This window comes from Xylocopa sonorina, chromosome 10 (assembly GCF_050948175.1).
Source record: "Xylocopa sonorina isolate GNS202 chromosome 10, iyXylSono1_principal, whole genome shotgun sequence".
In the NCBI taxonomy this organism is placed as follows: domain Eukaryota; kingdom Metazoa; phylum Arthropoda; class Insecta; order Hymenoptera; family Apidae; genus Xylocopa; species Xylocopa sonorina.
The window spans coordinates 4,726,988-4,744,090 of NC_135202.1; the positions used below are offsets into that span (position 1 = coordinate 4,726,988).

The window sequence follows — 17,103 nt, forward strand, 5'->3', positions numbered from 1 at the left end:
TAGCTAAAGAGTTAAATAGAATACGGCCAAATTTGATTACCACTCTTTTTTCGATCTCTACTGCCTCAATTATCACATTGTTAACAAATCAAGACCGTTTGGTAGCACTGTATGGATGGTGCTTATAATCAGTCAATATAAGAATATATGTACATACAATATTTAATATATTCCTATAACTAAATGTTGGTAAAATGCAGGCAATCGAAAATAAAAGTATTTATTTTGATCCTTAACTAGCGTAAGTATCATAAATAATATCTTTGAATATAAATGCTTCAAAGAATATAAATAATACCTGTTCCGTAAGTAAATCTTATTGTATAAATACTTATTTGGATTACGTGTACAGTCAAAATGATTGACTAGAGCTTCCAGTATTAGTGGTATGCTAAAAGAGCAACGATTCCAGCCATCGCTGCGAGTGCTGCAACGGAAGAAATCAAATATTTAACACATAGTTACTTAATATTTACTAAAGATTGGTAGAAAATAAAAATTTTTTGTAAATAGTATTGCACGAAAGAGTTATCGTATACTTCCGCAGATAAGACGACCTTCAGATAAGTCGAAGTATACATTTTTCAACGAAGTTTTATAGTTTTAGCATATATATATATATATATCTGTCCTATAGAACAACCCCCCAATCTATCAATAGTCTACGAATTTAGTTTAGATCGGCGATCATCATTTGAATAATAATACTGTATTGCATTTTTTTTAATGATTCAACTATGCTCTTATCTGCGGAAATATGTGGTAAATTGTACACATTTTTCTATATCTATCTGTACAGAAATGTCGCAAGATTATTTCATCTGTAATTCAATGAATTTAGAAATATAAATAGAAAAAAATACAAACGTGACATAGTCCATGTGCTTTGTCCAGAGTGGTCATAATAACTGTCGTCACGAGGTTTCAGTGACGGTGTGACGTCCATATTCGGCTTGTTAGTAGCCACTTCCGGTTTCTTGGTAACTGTTTTCGTAACAGCAGCCTCGGAAGTTCCGGCGTACGAAGGCGCAATTGTTCCGGGGTTCACGGGCTCTTTTGCTGGTTCAGGAGCAGTGTCTTCCTCGGCCGCGTTACGATAAACTGTTCTACCGTTTAATGGTTGCAGCGGACGGAAATTATGCGTTATATTACCGCCATCGATGGACCGAAGACTGCGGAAAGCTTGTAGCTAAAAATGCATTAGACAAATGTGAACAACTGATTACGATTATTAGTTGTATTATAAGGAAACGTGTTATTAAAGTGTTTGGCAAAGTGTCTAAAAACAGATTTCAATAATGTTATTCAAGAATATCGTTGGCTCTTTTAATATTCTGTGCTAATAATGTCTGACCTAAGTGTTTAAAAATAGGTCTTAATGTTTTCATTCGAAATTAGTATTAATCCTTTTAAGGCTGTATGTTAATTATTTTCTAAAACACTGATCTGATTGAAATCCCAATAATTCTCTAACACATTTGATCTCTATTTCCTCGGTTAAGAAGCAAGAGTTTGTTCAAACGGTCCAAAGGAACTTTCTCCGGTAGAAGGCTTCTAATAATCAAGTTTGAATAGGCAGAACGCCTAAAGAAAGTGTTTGCGAACGGTATTTGTACAATATCCTCCCCATATTTACAGTTAAACGACGTTTAAAGCACTAGCCAAATACTTTGGAAGCACTTTGTGCATGCATGTGCTAATAAAATGTTTGTTGAACTCGATGGCTTTCGAAATACATACCTGGTCGTGGGAAATAGATTGGATCTTTTCGAAGTTGATAAACTGAACAATCTCGGAGCAGGGAGGCGTGGTTAACGATCCCTTATATGTATAATAATATTGCGCTGATGAAAGGTCTTGCGCGATCAGTCTGTTCAGAAGGTTCTTATTGTTGAACGTTGTGTTGGTGCCCACCCCAGTTACTTCCGGTAATTGCGACACTAGCGGCTCGAATATTGGATTTGGTTTATCCGTGACCTGCAACACATACGCTTGTTTCTTAATAGGATTGTTCTAATTATAAAATACTCATAAATTAAAGTTGAATGCAGAAAGTATTTGCGTTATACAATCAGCAATATAGTGTAAGAGTTATTACAGTGTAGAAAGAAAGAATGGAAAAAGTGTCTCAGTAGGGGTAGCTGAACTTTACACGAGAAGTTATTCTACAGAACAGTAGAAATAAACTGAGAATATGTAGAATAAAATTTGAGAAAAACACAGCTTCTTATCTCCATAAAACCAACAACTATCCATCTGTTGTATTTCTGAATCTGGTAGTCTAAGAATGCTATAAATGAAACTGAATCCGTATATAAATAAAGCTAAATGGTTCCGCAAGCTCGAATAGTTTACTTGCAAGTAGTGTCCTTACAGTTCGGTTTCCTTAAATAATTTGTTACAAATCCAGAGCATATACAGAAGCACGTTAGCGATAGTGTATGCGCGTGTAATTAACGCTACATGTGCGCTTACATGAGTGATTTTATCCGTGAAGTACGTACATACTTGTCTACACGAAAAGTATGAAAATAGACACGATGTACGCTCGCGTGAAGCGTGCTAACGGGACAAACATTTTTCTTTCCGCGTTTTCACATCACTTTCGTTGGTATTAATTGGTCCGAATGTTTGCACGGTGATCGTCAATATTTGACTGTCAATATTTAACGTTTGCGTACCTCGTATAAGTATGCAAGCACGGTGAGGCCATCTTCGTGGTTCATCGCCTCGTCTGATGTGCCGTAGCCTTTCTTCCAGAGGACCGCATGCGCCTCCAGAGAGAACGTACGGTTGTTAATACGCGTTTCGGCTCCTATACCGTCGTATTGGCCCCAATGGAAGTGCATTTGTAGGAAATAGTACGTGTCGTTCAGTGGTCCACCCGATACCGCGGGCGTATCAGAATCCAAGTTTCTGATCATCACTGAAAATATGAGTTGCGCGTCAATGTTAGACAGCATCGAGCCGCTTCATGGGCCATCCTTGGAATCTCTACTCTCAGACTCTACGTTCGAAACTTCATAAAAGTCTCCAAAGAGATTTAAAAATGAATGAAACCGTTTATCACGTAGACATCTAAGAAACGTATGAGATACATGTTCTAAAGTATGAAACGTACACTTTCGGGACGACTTTTGTAGTATAAGATTAACGACTTATCATTTCCAGCGTGTTTACGACGTCCAAGTCGTAAAGTCATAAACAAGTCTGCTCAAGACATGAAATGGATACAAAATAGACATCTTCAAGAGATTCTGCGCTACTTGGGATCTATAGCATTTGCAATATTTAATATATAAAAGAATTTCGCGTTCTGGAGGCCACTTTTGTAAAATGCGTGACTCCTTCAGGCTCTTTTTATCTCAATTAAGACGAGATAATGTTCGCAGCGTGTAATAAACAACGGTAATCTCTGGTTGACCGAGAATAAGAATCCGGATTTGAGGATATGTTTGAAATGATCGAAATGATCGATATGTAAGTGCATACTCCAGTACGTAGTTTAATCGAACATTGAAATTCCTCGAAAAGAATGTAAGTTTCAGAGAAACGGCAGAAGAACGTTTTAAATATTCCACGTTTCTGCGGAATTGTTGAAAAAAAAAAAAGAAACTCGCGCGGAATATTTAATTATTCGTTCCGCGTGCCCTTGCGCAGCACGCTTTGCACTTTTATTTAGCGTCGATGCAGTCATTTCTAACATCTCGTGCTACGATAAAAATGAAAATAATGCAATTTACAATTAAACAATGCGAACGAGAGGCTTTATATTCTATTTGCATTGGACAGTGTCTACGTATAGAGAATTATTGATCGATCAATTTTTAGTATGTATAGTCGTAGCTACAAACGACGTTAGAATCTTATGAAATACATGTACATATGAATTATGTACATCTCGTGCACATTTCTGCAAATTACTATTCATTCTGAATAAATTATTGAAAAAGTGCCTCGTTGTGTGTCATTAATTTTCAAGATAAACTTTTCCATTCCAATGTCAATGCCAGACGTTGGTACAATTGTTTCGATTATCAAGGTCTGTTAATAAATATTAATTTACCAAAATTCTCTCCTTCTACATATAAATATTGTCTGAAATAATTCTTTAAATATGCACAAGAACCAAGTCTGCTTTTGGCAACATAGCTAAGCGCAGACGACTATTTCTCCGTCTGTGTATTTCCGTAATAATTTCACATTGGAGAAAAAAATGTTGGTTTTTTTTGTAGCGCACCGTATTTTCCTGTACTTTAACAAACTATGTAATAGTTATCGTGTGTGCGGTTGTAAATATTTCGACCTTGTTACTCCATACCTGTATGGCCATTGTTCATGATGCTCGATTTGTGAGGATTCTCGATGTTAGAGAATTCCAACGGTGGATAAGTTGCAGCTGCAGCATTTTCTACTACAATGTTGATGGGAGCCTGAGATTTACCCAAACACGTGGGATACTGTTCACCCCAATGATCTGGTCCTGAAAAGAAAGACCCAGAAATATCTTCAGCGTATCTTCGCTCTCAGAGGAAACTGAAAAGCTTTGAAACACGAATGTTACGGTGAAATTTAATCAGCTCTTTCGTATGTCACAGAAAATTTGTGTAATTTCAATTGAAGACAAAAACTGTTAAAATAAACTCAATGTGTTAGCTGAATAAATTGTTTATTTCTACCGTGATTACCGAGCTTTGTTGATACGAGTGAGATCACGATGAAATAAAAATGTTCAACAATTAATGACGCTAAGAGGAATGGCATTTATGACGACGCGCGAAAAAACCGAATGATCACGTTGAAATGGTAAACACGCTCTTACGATCGTGTAACATATCGTAACGTAAATCGGAGTTGCATGCCGCTGAATTATTTTCTATACGGAAATTCACGATTTACTTACCAAGTTCCCCATCGTAGCTGAAGTTGCCGGCTACCAGGTCTGAAACACGAACAGAGGCCAATTTGTGAAGCCAGCCGATTTAAGCATTACATAAAAAACTCGGTTCTTTTTTCATCAGATTCCGTTTTTAATTAACCGCTGGCAATTAAGCAACAATTACCAGAGTCCTATTATTATGGTGCAAACTGCATCGTTGGGCATTCGCGGAAAGCGTGAATACAGACAGAAGTAAAGAGAGACATAAGAATGTTTGACTATGCTCTTTATTCGTTGGTCGAGACGTCAATTGAATTAAAAGGAGAACGTAATTGCAATTGCATTGCATGAATAATAAATCGAGCTTTCATCTAACATGAGATATCCCGGAGACGACCAGTTTGCCTTCTCGAACGGATGTAATCTGAACGTCTTAACCCTGTTATCGTTTAATCCTCTTACGACTGTCATTTTCAACTCTGTCGTAATTTATATCCTCTGAAACAACAGCTTACTGTGAGAAACAAATACGAAAGTATTGCTACAGCCAATCTGCATCATATTGCAATCTAATCTTCACGTTGATATTTCATTTTTTTTGTAAGTTAGACAAATTTTTTAGAGAAATATTTGAGAGTACGGGGATTTTAAAGACTGTAACAAGGTGAAAAATGGAAACGGAATGTAACATACGTCGTTAAGACGTGCATCTCGAACACCTTTAACGCGTTCACTGTTAAGTGAAACGTAGATGCTGCACAATCACTTCCCTGCCACGCTCAGTCATCATATTTGCTGTTCAAGTACAACCAGTGTCTTTATAGTTATAACAGGAAGTGTACTTATATTGTACTGCTGAATGATAAACACGTTAAGACACCTTACGAACGAATTAGAACATTTTAGACGTCCTGAGAAAATTTTCCGTTTCGTACGTCCGTACGACGTGTTGGACATCTGAGAAGTCTTTCGTTCCGTAATAAAAAAAATTCGGAAATATTTAGTACAATCCCATGGCTATAAAATATCCACTCAGACGATATTCTACTTCATCTACCACGGAACTTTCAGAAAATGCCATAGATACGTTCCTTAGATCTTGATAAGGTTCTGAAGATGCCTCAAACACCTGGAGTAGACCTCTGCGAGACGTCCGTAGAACGTGCCACTTCGAAAGGCCTATTTAAATCGAGCATGTGCATGAAAGTATCTGGGTTAGGCAGATCTGTCGCGGCTTCGCATCGGCATGGGAACTTCGCGAGACTCCAGTGAAAGTCGACGCGCGAAAGATTTACAAGTCCGCTCCGGCGTTGCGTCCGACTCGTCACAGATGAATTATTCTAGCCTCCTTTTATCAGGGTGCCCCGGAGGCTCCTGCGTCGCCAAACCGTTCGATGACGAAAAGCAGGATATACGACCGATTCGTTCGCCTTGCGAATCCGATTCCAGTGATTATACCGTTACGTACTCAGAGGCGTCGAACAGTACGGACGATACATACTCGGCTTCAAGTGGCTTTGAATAATAAAATGTGAACTTGTTCGTCGAATGCGAGAAGGACGCCGTGTTCTTATCTATGGAAAACCTGTTACGGAGTATATCTCGTTTTCCCTTAAACAAACAACACGCGCTTCTAATCGGCTTGTTGTTCTTGAATAAGTATCCAGCATTTGGGATAGTGAAGGCTTTGCGTTCAAGAAACCGTCTCCGTGCCATTAATTTTCGTCCTGAGTTTTTAAGTCGTTATATCATGGGAAAAAAGGGGACATTTGAGAGGATGTGGATATTGAAGGGCAATTTGAATTCTTACCACGTGATAATCATAATAATCGTAGTGTGTGATAAAGCGAAGTCGTTTGTTATTCAATAACACAGGAAAAGTAAATGCTAGATGGATCACGAAAACGTTACATAGATTAACATGGTCTTTTCGCGGTACTATAACTGGTATCATTATTAACATAAACAAGCGGTTTGCATTCTTAACTCTGTTTTTCAAATGACCATTGCGACGAATAGATACTCGATAAGTACGAAGTGCATGTGTCTTTAAACAAATAAAGAAGTTACAATTGATCGTTTGTAGAAACAACGATTAAAAGAAACGAGCAGAAAACATGTTGATTCTGTTTTATAAAAATATCTGTTGCGGATATATTTAACGTGGTACAGCAAATTATAGGCTATTTCTGAAAGTGCGGTAATTACGATGTATCGTAATTTTCAAGTGAATGTCATTATTATATATTTACGTGTAAGGGAATATTATTGGTTTCAATTATAAATATTTTATGGGCACTTTTACTGTCGGATAAAAATGTCAATTTAATAATTCAACTGTACCTGAATACTAATGAATTGGAAGACATGCAGCAAACAAGACATTTAGAATAAATTGAAATGTGTAAAAAGTATAGGATGCATATAGCGTACTGAAGTTATTCTAAGTAGACAGTAGTTATAGTACTTTATAATTTCATAGTGGCGAGCTATGTCTTTAATTGTGTTTTTGAAAATACGCGTTCAATTGCTTGTAAAATATTTAAAAATATACATCTACATCAAAAGGGAGGCGTCTCCTTAAGATTATACCAGAGTAAAATAACAAAATTAATTCAGCAACTGCTCTTACACGCGTACTGAATTATTTTCTGCATTTTCTCATATAATCATTAACTATTCCCCTCTTTGTAGATACCATATCGCTTCATCCTGCATATTCCCGCCTAAAGCCTGTAAAAATTACGAATATCTTGTTGAACCACTCCATGTAATTTATATAGAGTACGAGCTCAATTTAAAAGTAAAATGCGGATCTACATTTTTAACTTTATGCTTGAAACCGACTAACGAACAATAACATTGAGCCATGGGTACGAGCTTTTCCATGGGCTACCCAGATTATCGGGGAAAACTCGGTTAAATGCAGTGGCCGTGGACTACGCCGCGGACGTATGGATTATTCATGGTGGCGGCGATAAATTCGAGGTTCCCCTGGAAAGCAAAGTAGATCGTTTCCTTACGCATGTCGGAGGCATTCCTCGATTACCGGTTAATGAGTCAGCCCTTGTCCCTGCTGCGATGAGATACGTCGTGTACACAGAGAGCAAACGTGGAACCTTGCATCCAGATCGAGCGCATATGCTCGACACGTGCGCGCAAACAACGCCAGCGATGACTTAGTTGGGATCGAGGATTGTCTTCGGGCGAACGGCTCGGACCAAGCAGGAGGTCCTTTAGCGGGCGTTACGAGGACTATAAACCGACTTCGAGAACATCTGAAATGGTTGCCAGCTCTGTCTTTTGGACACGCGAACCGTTTATCCTCGGCGATACGCGTTCCTTGTCTCGTGAAACCTAATCGATGCACAAGGATCGCACGACGCGAACGAAAAAGGAAGGAACGGGAACGCGTGTATACCTGTTACGCGAGGCAATCTTGCGTTTCATTGCGAGAACCTATTTCTATTTTTTGTTCCGGATGGGGGAAAGTTAAAGGGTTGACCCTGGGCCGCCGTAATATCGTTGCGCAGTAGGTTGCTACATCGAGCGATCGAGCGCTGCGCCAGATCGGTCTGAGTAAAAGTGAGAAAAATTCGATTTCCATGGGTTGATACAAAGTGCCTCACAGATGAATGGTTAGAACGTAAGCGGCACGGAAATTATCAATTTTACGTTTTGCAACTTACAACACAATATGTCGAGAAATCGTGCACAGAAACAGGAGAACGCACGAGCGTCTATTTTAGTTTTAATAGGTCCAATCGCAATCAGCCTTTTTCGAATGAAAAAGTAATAGTTTCGTATAAATTTTTGGATGATTCGACTTTATTTCACACCCAATGAAAGACGTGAGAAAGTTAGAAGATAGAACCTACCGAAGGACGAACATACCTTATTTAACTTAGTGCAATGTTAGCTCTATTTATCTGCTGGTAAATATAGGGTGCAACAGATTAGATAGATATTCAGGATTGGCACTTACAGCATAAAGTAAAGCACTATCAATATGATATCCTGTATTAAAAAATATTTTATAATATCTACATTTAAAAAGCATTAAAAAACGCGATACTTTGTTTTCATTTCTAAAATCTGATGATCCACTACGATAATTCAATTACACGCATCGATCGAAGATAGGGGTGAAACATTACGAAACATCGTAGGCGCCCACTTGTTCATCGACTTCATTCGTTTTCATCGTTCGTTTCAATCTAGAATTTCGCTTATCGTTTACAATGGAAGGTGTTGCGTTACATTTTTTTCCATATCACACATATTAGCCGCGGATCTGTAGCGCCACGCACCGTGTTTCGTGTGGACATCAATTGCGTTACATACTGGGAATCACGTATGCGAGTACATGTTCGCTTCCACTTATTATCGGTCGAAAGTTTGTTATTCTGAATCTGAAATCGAAACAGTCTGTAACGTTCGTTAATGTTGAATGGTTATAGTTGAGCGAATCGGTGTCGCGAGACCCTGACAGTAGCGAAACGTACGCTATCGAGCGCGTTTTCTAGCGTGCCTGCGCGCCTTATAGCAGTAGCAGCATTTATAATAGGTTTGAAGAAAACAGAGATTAATGTTTTTCATAGCATCTGGTTTTATTGGCAATATCATGTTTATTCAGATTTTAATTAGATCATTTAAATGGTACGACTATATCGCGATGTTTAATTAAAAAAAGGTGTGACACGTACCAGATTATTGGAATGTCTATTAAGAATTTTTCTGAACGTTGCAGTTGATGAATTGTATCGAGCGATGGTAGAAAAATATGTGTTGCAAGTATATTTGAATTTGAGGCTGAGGGAAACTGGAGATTTCCCGATAAAATGTAAAAATCTTGATCGATTAGAGGGATTTAAATCGTATTAGAATTTTTAATACATTTATTAAATACTTTCTAACTTTCAGTTTCATGTAAATAAAGGTGAGCCATAATTAATGTTAATTAACGCCGTATTTTATTTTCACGATGTTTAATAGCCTTCGACGTCTGGTGATCTAAGATACGCGAATTTAATTAATCAGCATCCTATAAATGCGAAAACATTTTACACTATCTACAAATAGATAGCAAGAAAAGTGACTAAAAAGTGGCAACAATGACGTAAGATACAAAAGAAGTGGTAATAGACTTGCTCCTATTTTGATGCAAAAGAAAAATTCATTTAATAGTTCATTCAATTGTTCACCAATGTCATTCTTATACTTATTGACAAAAACAGGCGGCTTTTTCCAGTGAAGTGTCAGTGGTCACGAGTGTATCATTCGCCAACAGAATTAATTGGAATAATTAAACTTTGAGACAGTTTTTCTCAGCTTCATTTTATTTTTATTGGTCTGGATTCTTCCGGCAGAGCACGATCCACTTAATACGACGATTAAATTTGATCGAGTGCTCGCCTCGTAAATATATGTCAATTTTTCTCAGATGAAGCGTATTATAAGTTTTCACGGAAGTCGAAGAATATTGCGTAGAGTTATGGACATTCTATATCTTATTGGACTATGTAATTTCTGCGATAATGAAATTGCAGACCAAACAATAGTCGTTTCATCGCTCAGTCCCTCATACCGCGCACTCTTCTTTTCGAAGTAACGAGAAATCTGCTAATTACGCTGTATTTCCATATTAATTTACCTCCTCCGCTTCCTCTTATCTTTCTATACCAGCAGTTACAATTTTAACTTTATAAACAGCATGCGCACGGGAAAATATGTTTTGTTATTAACCGCGACGCGTGAACTAAATCGTTTGGCTCGAAAAGGGGGAAAAAACGTGCGAAATACTTTTCTTCAGTACTGCTACTTGAAATTTCGAAAATCTATAGAACCATCGAGGTCTTAAAAAAAGCAGGCCTTGAGAAAGTTACCCGCCCGGAGCAATCTTTTTTCGGGCCGCCAATCACAAGAATTCTACCAATATGCAAATCGGGCGAAACACTTTACGAAGCAAAGTAAGCTCCAAATTAACGTCTTCGTTATCTTTTATAGAAAGCAGTCATTTTGTTCACGTCGTTCTCTCTTTTTTTTTCTTAATAACAAGGTACGTGTCGCTTTGAACGGAATCCCGAGGGTATCATTCTAATAATAGAGGGTGCTTTTGTCAAAAAAGATCAAACGAACGCCCACTCGTAATTCGCGCTCGTTCACGTTGCTACTTTCTCAAGAAATTCGTATGTAACGGAAATCTGAGGCGGATGAGATATAAAAAGTGAAGGGTTAAATTCGCATCGCGGTGTGTTTGTCAGTCGAATGGAAATGTTTAAGGAACTTGGTGGGAATCAGGGGCTTTGGAAGCTAAAAGCTTTACGATACACGTTCGCTCGACAATGTTTCGCTTGTTGCGTCACGCGATTATTGCACTATCTACGATTGGATGCATTTAGACAAAATTACTGTGCACTGTGACACATGGACTGTTGCACGTTTCACGATTACTGCACGGACAGAACGAGCGGGTATGACAAACGCGGTGTTTTTTCTTGTCATACGTGTGTCATTCAGCGATTTTTACTTTATAATTATAAATTTTACCGTGTATTTTCTTGTTTTGCTTTGATGTTTCTTCAGATCGCATCAGCTGCAGTTACGCAGTTATTAGCGGCAGATTCTACAGAGATAAATGATTTCTTGTAAGTTAGTGAAGTGTGTTGACTTCTCTACTGTGTCTTGCTTAGGTTAATTGCCCTAATTAATATTTTAAGCTCCCAGCAATAATGACACCATGAATTATATTACACGAAACGCTAAAATGTTGCTATTAACAACCGTTCTCTCTCTTCCTCCGCAGTTCTACGTAGCGCGCAAAATGTTTTAGTGCTGCTAAAATTGTAAAAAATGTGTGGAACGGCGAATGTATCAAAAATAGAAAAACGGATGAACGGAAATTTTTAAACAGATTATTTTAACTTTGAAAAACGATAAAGTGTAACTGATTTTTGAGAATCTGCTAATCGAGAAATCATGAAAACTTGACTTTAATTAGTTTGAAGGATTACTTTCGATCTGAAAGGATTTTCACGGTGCGAAAAGGAAGAAACAAAGTGGCGCTGAATTCAACAAAAACTCTAGCCGACAGTTTCGATTTCTTAAACGGTAAATTGCGTTAATTAACCTTAAGCTCGTTCAAGGAACATCGTATTATCTCATCTTATTCTAATTATTAGACTGCCTACGATGAGCCTTTCCAAGTAAAAAAAAAAACAGAAAATGTCAGACGCACAGTTGAAAACTTCAGCACTGTTCATTAGTTCGTATCGTTCCGAGTGGCAAAATCACCTCATATCGTCGTGATAATATTCCTTAATCGTATTATTCAATCATATCACGATGGGACCGAAATTGTTTGACATTAACACGCGCATGTAGCGGGCGTTACGCAACAACCCACGTTATCGAAAGTCGATTAGATTCATTATTCAATCTTAACGAAATCACCACTATTTTGTTGATACTTTAATTCCGTATCGGGTACAGATACGATCCTCTTAAATCGAGCGGAAGGATTTCAACGAATCAACCGTAAGCCGTAACAATTAAATTCCCATCGGTCATTAACGTCCATCGTAAAACGGAGGAGAAACGTAAGAAGGAAACGAAACGGAAACAAATGAAAACTATGAAATCTGCATACGACTCTGAACGAGTTTAACCAATCGGTGGTTTTAATGAAAATAAACGCGTGGAAAGCGGCACCGTGAATTACGATCGCGTTTCACGAATTTGTTTACATTTATGAATCCAAGAATTGCATATTACGCCTTGGACGGGTGTTTGGCTTTCCCTTTTTGCGAATTTTATGTAACGCTTTTACACGCATCTGATTTCGTTCGCAAACATAACCCAGGCCCAGGTGCAGGTCTTCAACGTCTGGTTCTAATCGTCGTTTGCATACAACGATGCAACAGTGACCGAGTTTCACGTGCATCGACGACGACTAGCCGTAGGTATCTATTCACCTCTAAGCTTGTGAATCTTAATCAGTTCCGTGATATTAATAATAAGTACAATTAATTCAGAAACAGCAGCCACAACCGGATGCCGAAACGCACGGAGAATCGAAACAACCGCGATCGCGTGTCATTCAAATGGCTCTCCCCGTCGTACTCGGATGTTGAATTGCGAGTAAAATGTTGGTCGGGTAATTAAAAATCTTTTTCATGATGCATGTTAATTGGAGAAAGTGATACAGTTTTTAGCATTGTACCGAGACACGTTCGCGGACTCGTTCGTAGACAATCGTTGCTTGTTTCGCCTCGTATCTTAATGAGCTCGAAGTTTTTAATATAATCGTTGATACCGTTATCAAGTAAATTGTAACATTACACTATCGAGTACTTTATTTTTATACCTATCCCTCTGGTGTTTAAATGAACGAATGTATGGACGTGATTGCTGTTTTAATTAACACGTTCACGATCGGAAATGTATACTTTTCCTGTCGTGAGAAATATTGTACAAATTCGAGATGAGAAATATTATGTCAGTGTTGAGAAATTTAACGACAATTGTAATGTAGTTTTGAATAAATGTTTAAACGAGAATAGTAGTTAAATTTGTTATATGGTCACAGAAAAAAAGTTTGAAGGGAATTGTAAATTTGATGGGCGTTCTAATTGGAAGATTGTTGAATTAAATGTTTGTATTCCAGCATTAAAAGTTTGAAATTCTTGAAGAATCTTCGATTGAAAATATTGTCGAAGATTACTCGTTTTCTGCAACAACAAATGAACTTCCAATTTGCGGGTTTTAAGTCACGAATATAGAAAAAATGGTATTTGAAAAATCTTGGTATCTTCACAAAAATTCTTCAATGGGAACATTGAAGGTGCTTATGGAAAAGACGCTCAATATTTTATCGTATTTCTAATTGGAGCTACTATTAGATATCATAAATTAAAGACATCGCTGTACAATTTTTACGGAGATGCATTAATATATATGATACAGGAGCTTATCCTATAATCTCCAAGACCCTAATTCAATTTTCTCCGGATATCCAATTGACAATACTCTTGCTGTAACCATTTTCACACAACCTCTACAACGTGCACATGCAAGAATACATCGTGGAACCGTCAATGGCAAAGTTCACCATTTATCAAACTTTTATCAAACTCCAATTGAAACTACTGTCACCTAGTATACGCTAAACAATTTGTTATCATATTCATACAAATTTTTCAACGCACACGTCTCATAGATATTCATCAAACCGAAGATAATGTACGTTCACCATCGTACGGAGCATTTTTCGAAAAAATTCTTCAACGTGTATGTTGGAGGGAGCTAGCATGAGGTCCTTTGTAACCGGGCCTCGACTTCCAACAGAAACGTGAATCACGAACATCTAACGTTTTCGGTGAATCACCGGACCCAAAAAAGAGAGGAAATAAAAACGTGAGAGAAAGATGACCGAGAAAAAAGAAAAAGGGACTCACTCGACGACCACAGCAGCCCCAGCGTGAAGATCAAAACGGTCATGGCGGTGGCAAAACTGTCACTTTTCACAGTGCAACCGGGAAGATTCCTTGTAATCGTCCAAGTTTCGACCTCTGTTCACCGATATGTTAACTTAGAAATGCGGAATGCTCTGTTACGGTCGGTGGTCGACTGAGCCACTGCCGGCTTGCCGGCTATGTTAAATAAGAGTCCACCACCTTTATTTCGCGGTAGCCTATCGACTCTGCACAAATTTAATGCCGGCCAGAGGGGAAGAAGCTCGGACGATGGTCAGGTGAACGCTATCCATATCGTGAAACGGCGGCGTAGGGGATAAAGGGTGAAACCGTCATTCCCAGTGATTCATTAACCTTGACATGATATCGCCAAGCTGTCGGTTCCAGAAAGCGATACGGATATAGTTTCTGGGAACCTGCGACTTGTCGTCGGATGGTTCAACGACTTCATTGTTTATTGCGGATAACGCATATATCTAAGTAAACTACATTTTGTAAATCATGGATGATCGTAAGGGGTGCGGTGTTTGCGAAGGGACACTAACGACGAGTAACCATCTGCTTCTTCTTCTTTCTGTTAATATCAAGTCACAGCTTTTCCTAATATACTAAGAGCTATGGATGCCATTATCGCCTAAACGATTTTGGAAAGATATAAGTTTTGAAGAAGAGTTTTATCAGACATCGTCATTGAGATGTAGGCGAGTAGAATACTTTCTAGTTTTGCTATGGAGTATATTAAACACGTTGTCTAATATTGGAAATTACTAGTGTTATTTTATATCTACCGTTAACTCCGAATTTATGTACAATGGATAAAAAATTTATCTGTTGACCATTGTGACTATTTCGATATTCGTATGTCAATCAATTAGATCGAGAAATATTAATCTGCTTGCCCGACAGAAAAAGGTGAAACATACTTAATTGAGAAAAATACTTAATTGATCCACACTTGAAATTTAATGTACATTTCTGACAAAATGTTAAAGTTATCTTCGGATTTTAATCCATATCAAATACCTCGATCATTTTATTATCAGTTAGAAATTAATGCTCATAACTAGTACAGATTTTTAATTAAAGAGTTTTCTATCTACATTGATAATACTTTTTCCATTTCCTCAAGAAAATTGCGTGCTTGCGTCAAGTACATTCTTCACAAAATATAATGTTTTATACTTTTCTACGAAAACTTCTACGAAAGGTTTGCTTTTCCTTGGTGTACTTCGAACTGCTTGCATAAGATTAAAGTTTAGATAATGTCAACACGAAAAGCAACTTCCTTTTGAACCGAGTTCATACTTAACTAAAGAAATTTGTAAAACGTATCGACAGTACATTGGAAAAGTATTACGTTAAAAAAAAATGTCTTTTTTAACATATCAAACACTTACAAGTACTTATTCTGTAATTTTCAACTAACTTCCTTGCAAATTTTACATCAATACAACCTAGTAGAAGATTAGTAGTCACACAAAACTGCTACTAAAAGATAGGAAGTTCAATGTATATACTTGGATTCAATTAATCAGCGCGTAAATACCAGAATTCACATAGTGATACGAATACATGTATAGCATCATGTATGTCCTATCGTTTAAACGAAAGTGTTATCAAATATTGAAGTTAATTTCCTTGTACCACAAGAAAATATGTCTGGTGAACGTTTGTGGTACGTGACCCACAGCTTGCGGTACTTTTGGCGTCCGTCAAACCCATTACGACTGCGTTTCCAATGCGTCAGCTTCCGTTTATTAAAGATTGCTTCCGCTCATAATTTTTTCACAACTACTGTGCTAACATCACGAGCTCTTGAAATTCTAATCAATTTCCGTTTCCATCAAACAGAGCACGATATCTGTTTTCGACAAATTTTAATTACGCATTAACGCGTGCCAATAATTAACACGTGTTGGTTCGTTCAACGTTTACGAGTCACGATACATGGATTATACTAGGGGTAACGCTTAGGAGCAATTATTGTGCAGACGTAGGGGTGCATTCCGATAAGCAGTGCGAAATATCGACGATGGTTGCAGCTGTTTCAACGAGCCTTTGTAATATTTAACGAAGGTCGCCTCATTTGCTACGTTTCGGAATAAAAGTTTCAAGAAAACTGTTTCTAGATGCTTAGACTCTGATTTCGCAAGCATTATGCAACGCGTATACACAGAAATCGCAACGCTGAATGGAATTATTCTTTCAGGCATTCCATTCGAAAAGAAGACAAGGGCAAAGGCGAATTTCTTCACGAGAGGTCAACAAGATAATCATTCTTCTTCTTTTTTTTTTATGACAGGAACTAGACCGACACGATTCATATTTTCGGACATTCTGATCGTTTTCAAATTTTATTGCGCTGCCTACTGTCTGGAACAATGTTTAGGCAAAAGGTCATTTCGTAAAATGGCAACAAACGCGCAGTGATTTATAAGTTTAAAGAGACGAGAGAAACGCGAAGATGTTTTCACTTCTTCTCTACGTAGATCAGTCAGAGAATTATAATTGAATTTGACTATTATTTACGTTTGCAAAACGAGACGCAAGTCCAATACAGATACAAAGGATACTGGGGAAGGAAAAAGTTAAATGTGAAACAAAAGAAAATGGTAATTTTCCATATTTGGGACAAGTGTAAATAGATAAAATTATATCGTTATCAATCTTAATTAATTATATTCTATTACGCAGCGAAATTTAAAAGAAGATTATCTAATCAATTTATCTAAAATGATAAAATATGAACCA

The 17,103-nt window shown here is 37.5% G+C and overlaps 1 protein-coding gene across 1 annotated transcript; it reads right to left on the reverse strand.

Annotated features, from left to right (window-relative positions):
* Positions 1-204: 204 nt before the first annotated feature.
* LOC143428135 (carbonic anhydrase 1) lies at positions 205-14,575 on the reverse strand. The gene is made up of 7 exons (XM_076902846.1): positions 14,335-14,575; positions 4,904-4,942; positions 4,322-4,483; positions 2,682-2,926; positions 1,741-1,977; positions 868-1,189; positions 205-427 (listed from the first exon to the last, which is right to left on the reverse strand). Exons 1-7 carry the CDS (start codon positions 14,375-14,377, stop codon positions 381-383), a joined length of 1,095 nt encoding a protein of 364 aa, XP_076758961.1. The 5' UTR covers positions 14,378-14,575; the 3' UTR covers positions 205-380.
* Between the last annotated feature and the right edge of the window lie 2,528 nt (positions 14,576-17,103).

Coding starts and splice junctions, on each gene's coding strand:
- LOC143428135 (XM_076902846.1), bottom strand. CDS start 14,377: ATGACCGTTTTGATCTTCACGCTGGGGCTGCTGTGGTCGTCGA. Junction 1,190..1,740: donor AATCTATTTCCCACGACCAG/GTATGTATTTCG, acceptor ATGCATTTTTAG/CTACAAGCTTTCCGCAGTCT. Junction 428..867: donor AAGCACATGGACTATGTCAC/GTTTGTATTTTT, acceptor CTTCCGTTGCAG/CACTCGCAGCGATGGCTGGA.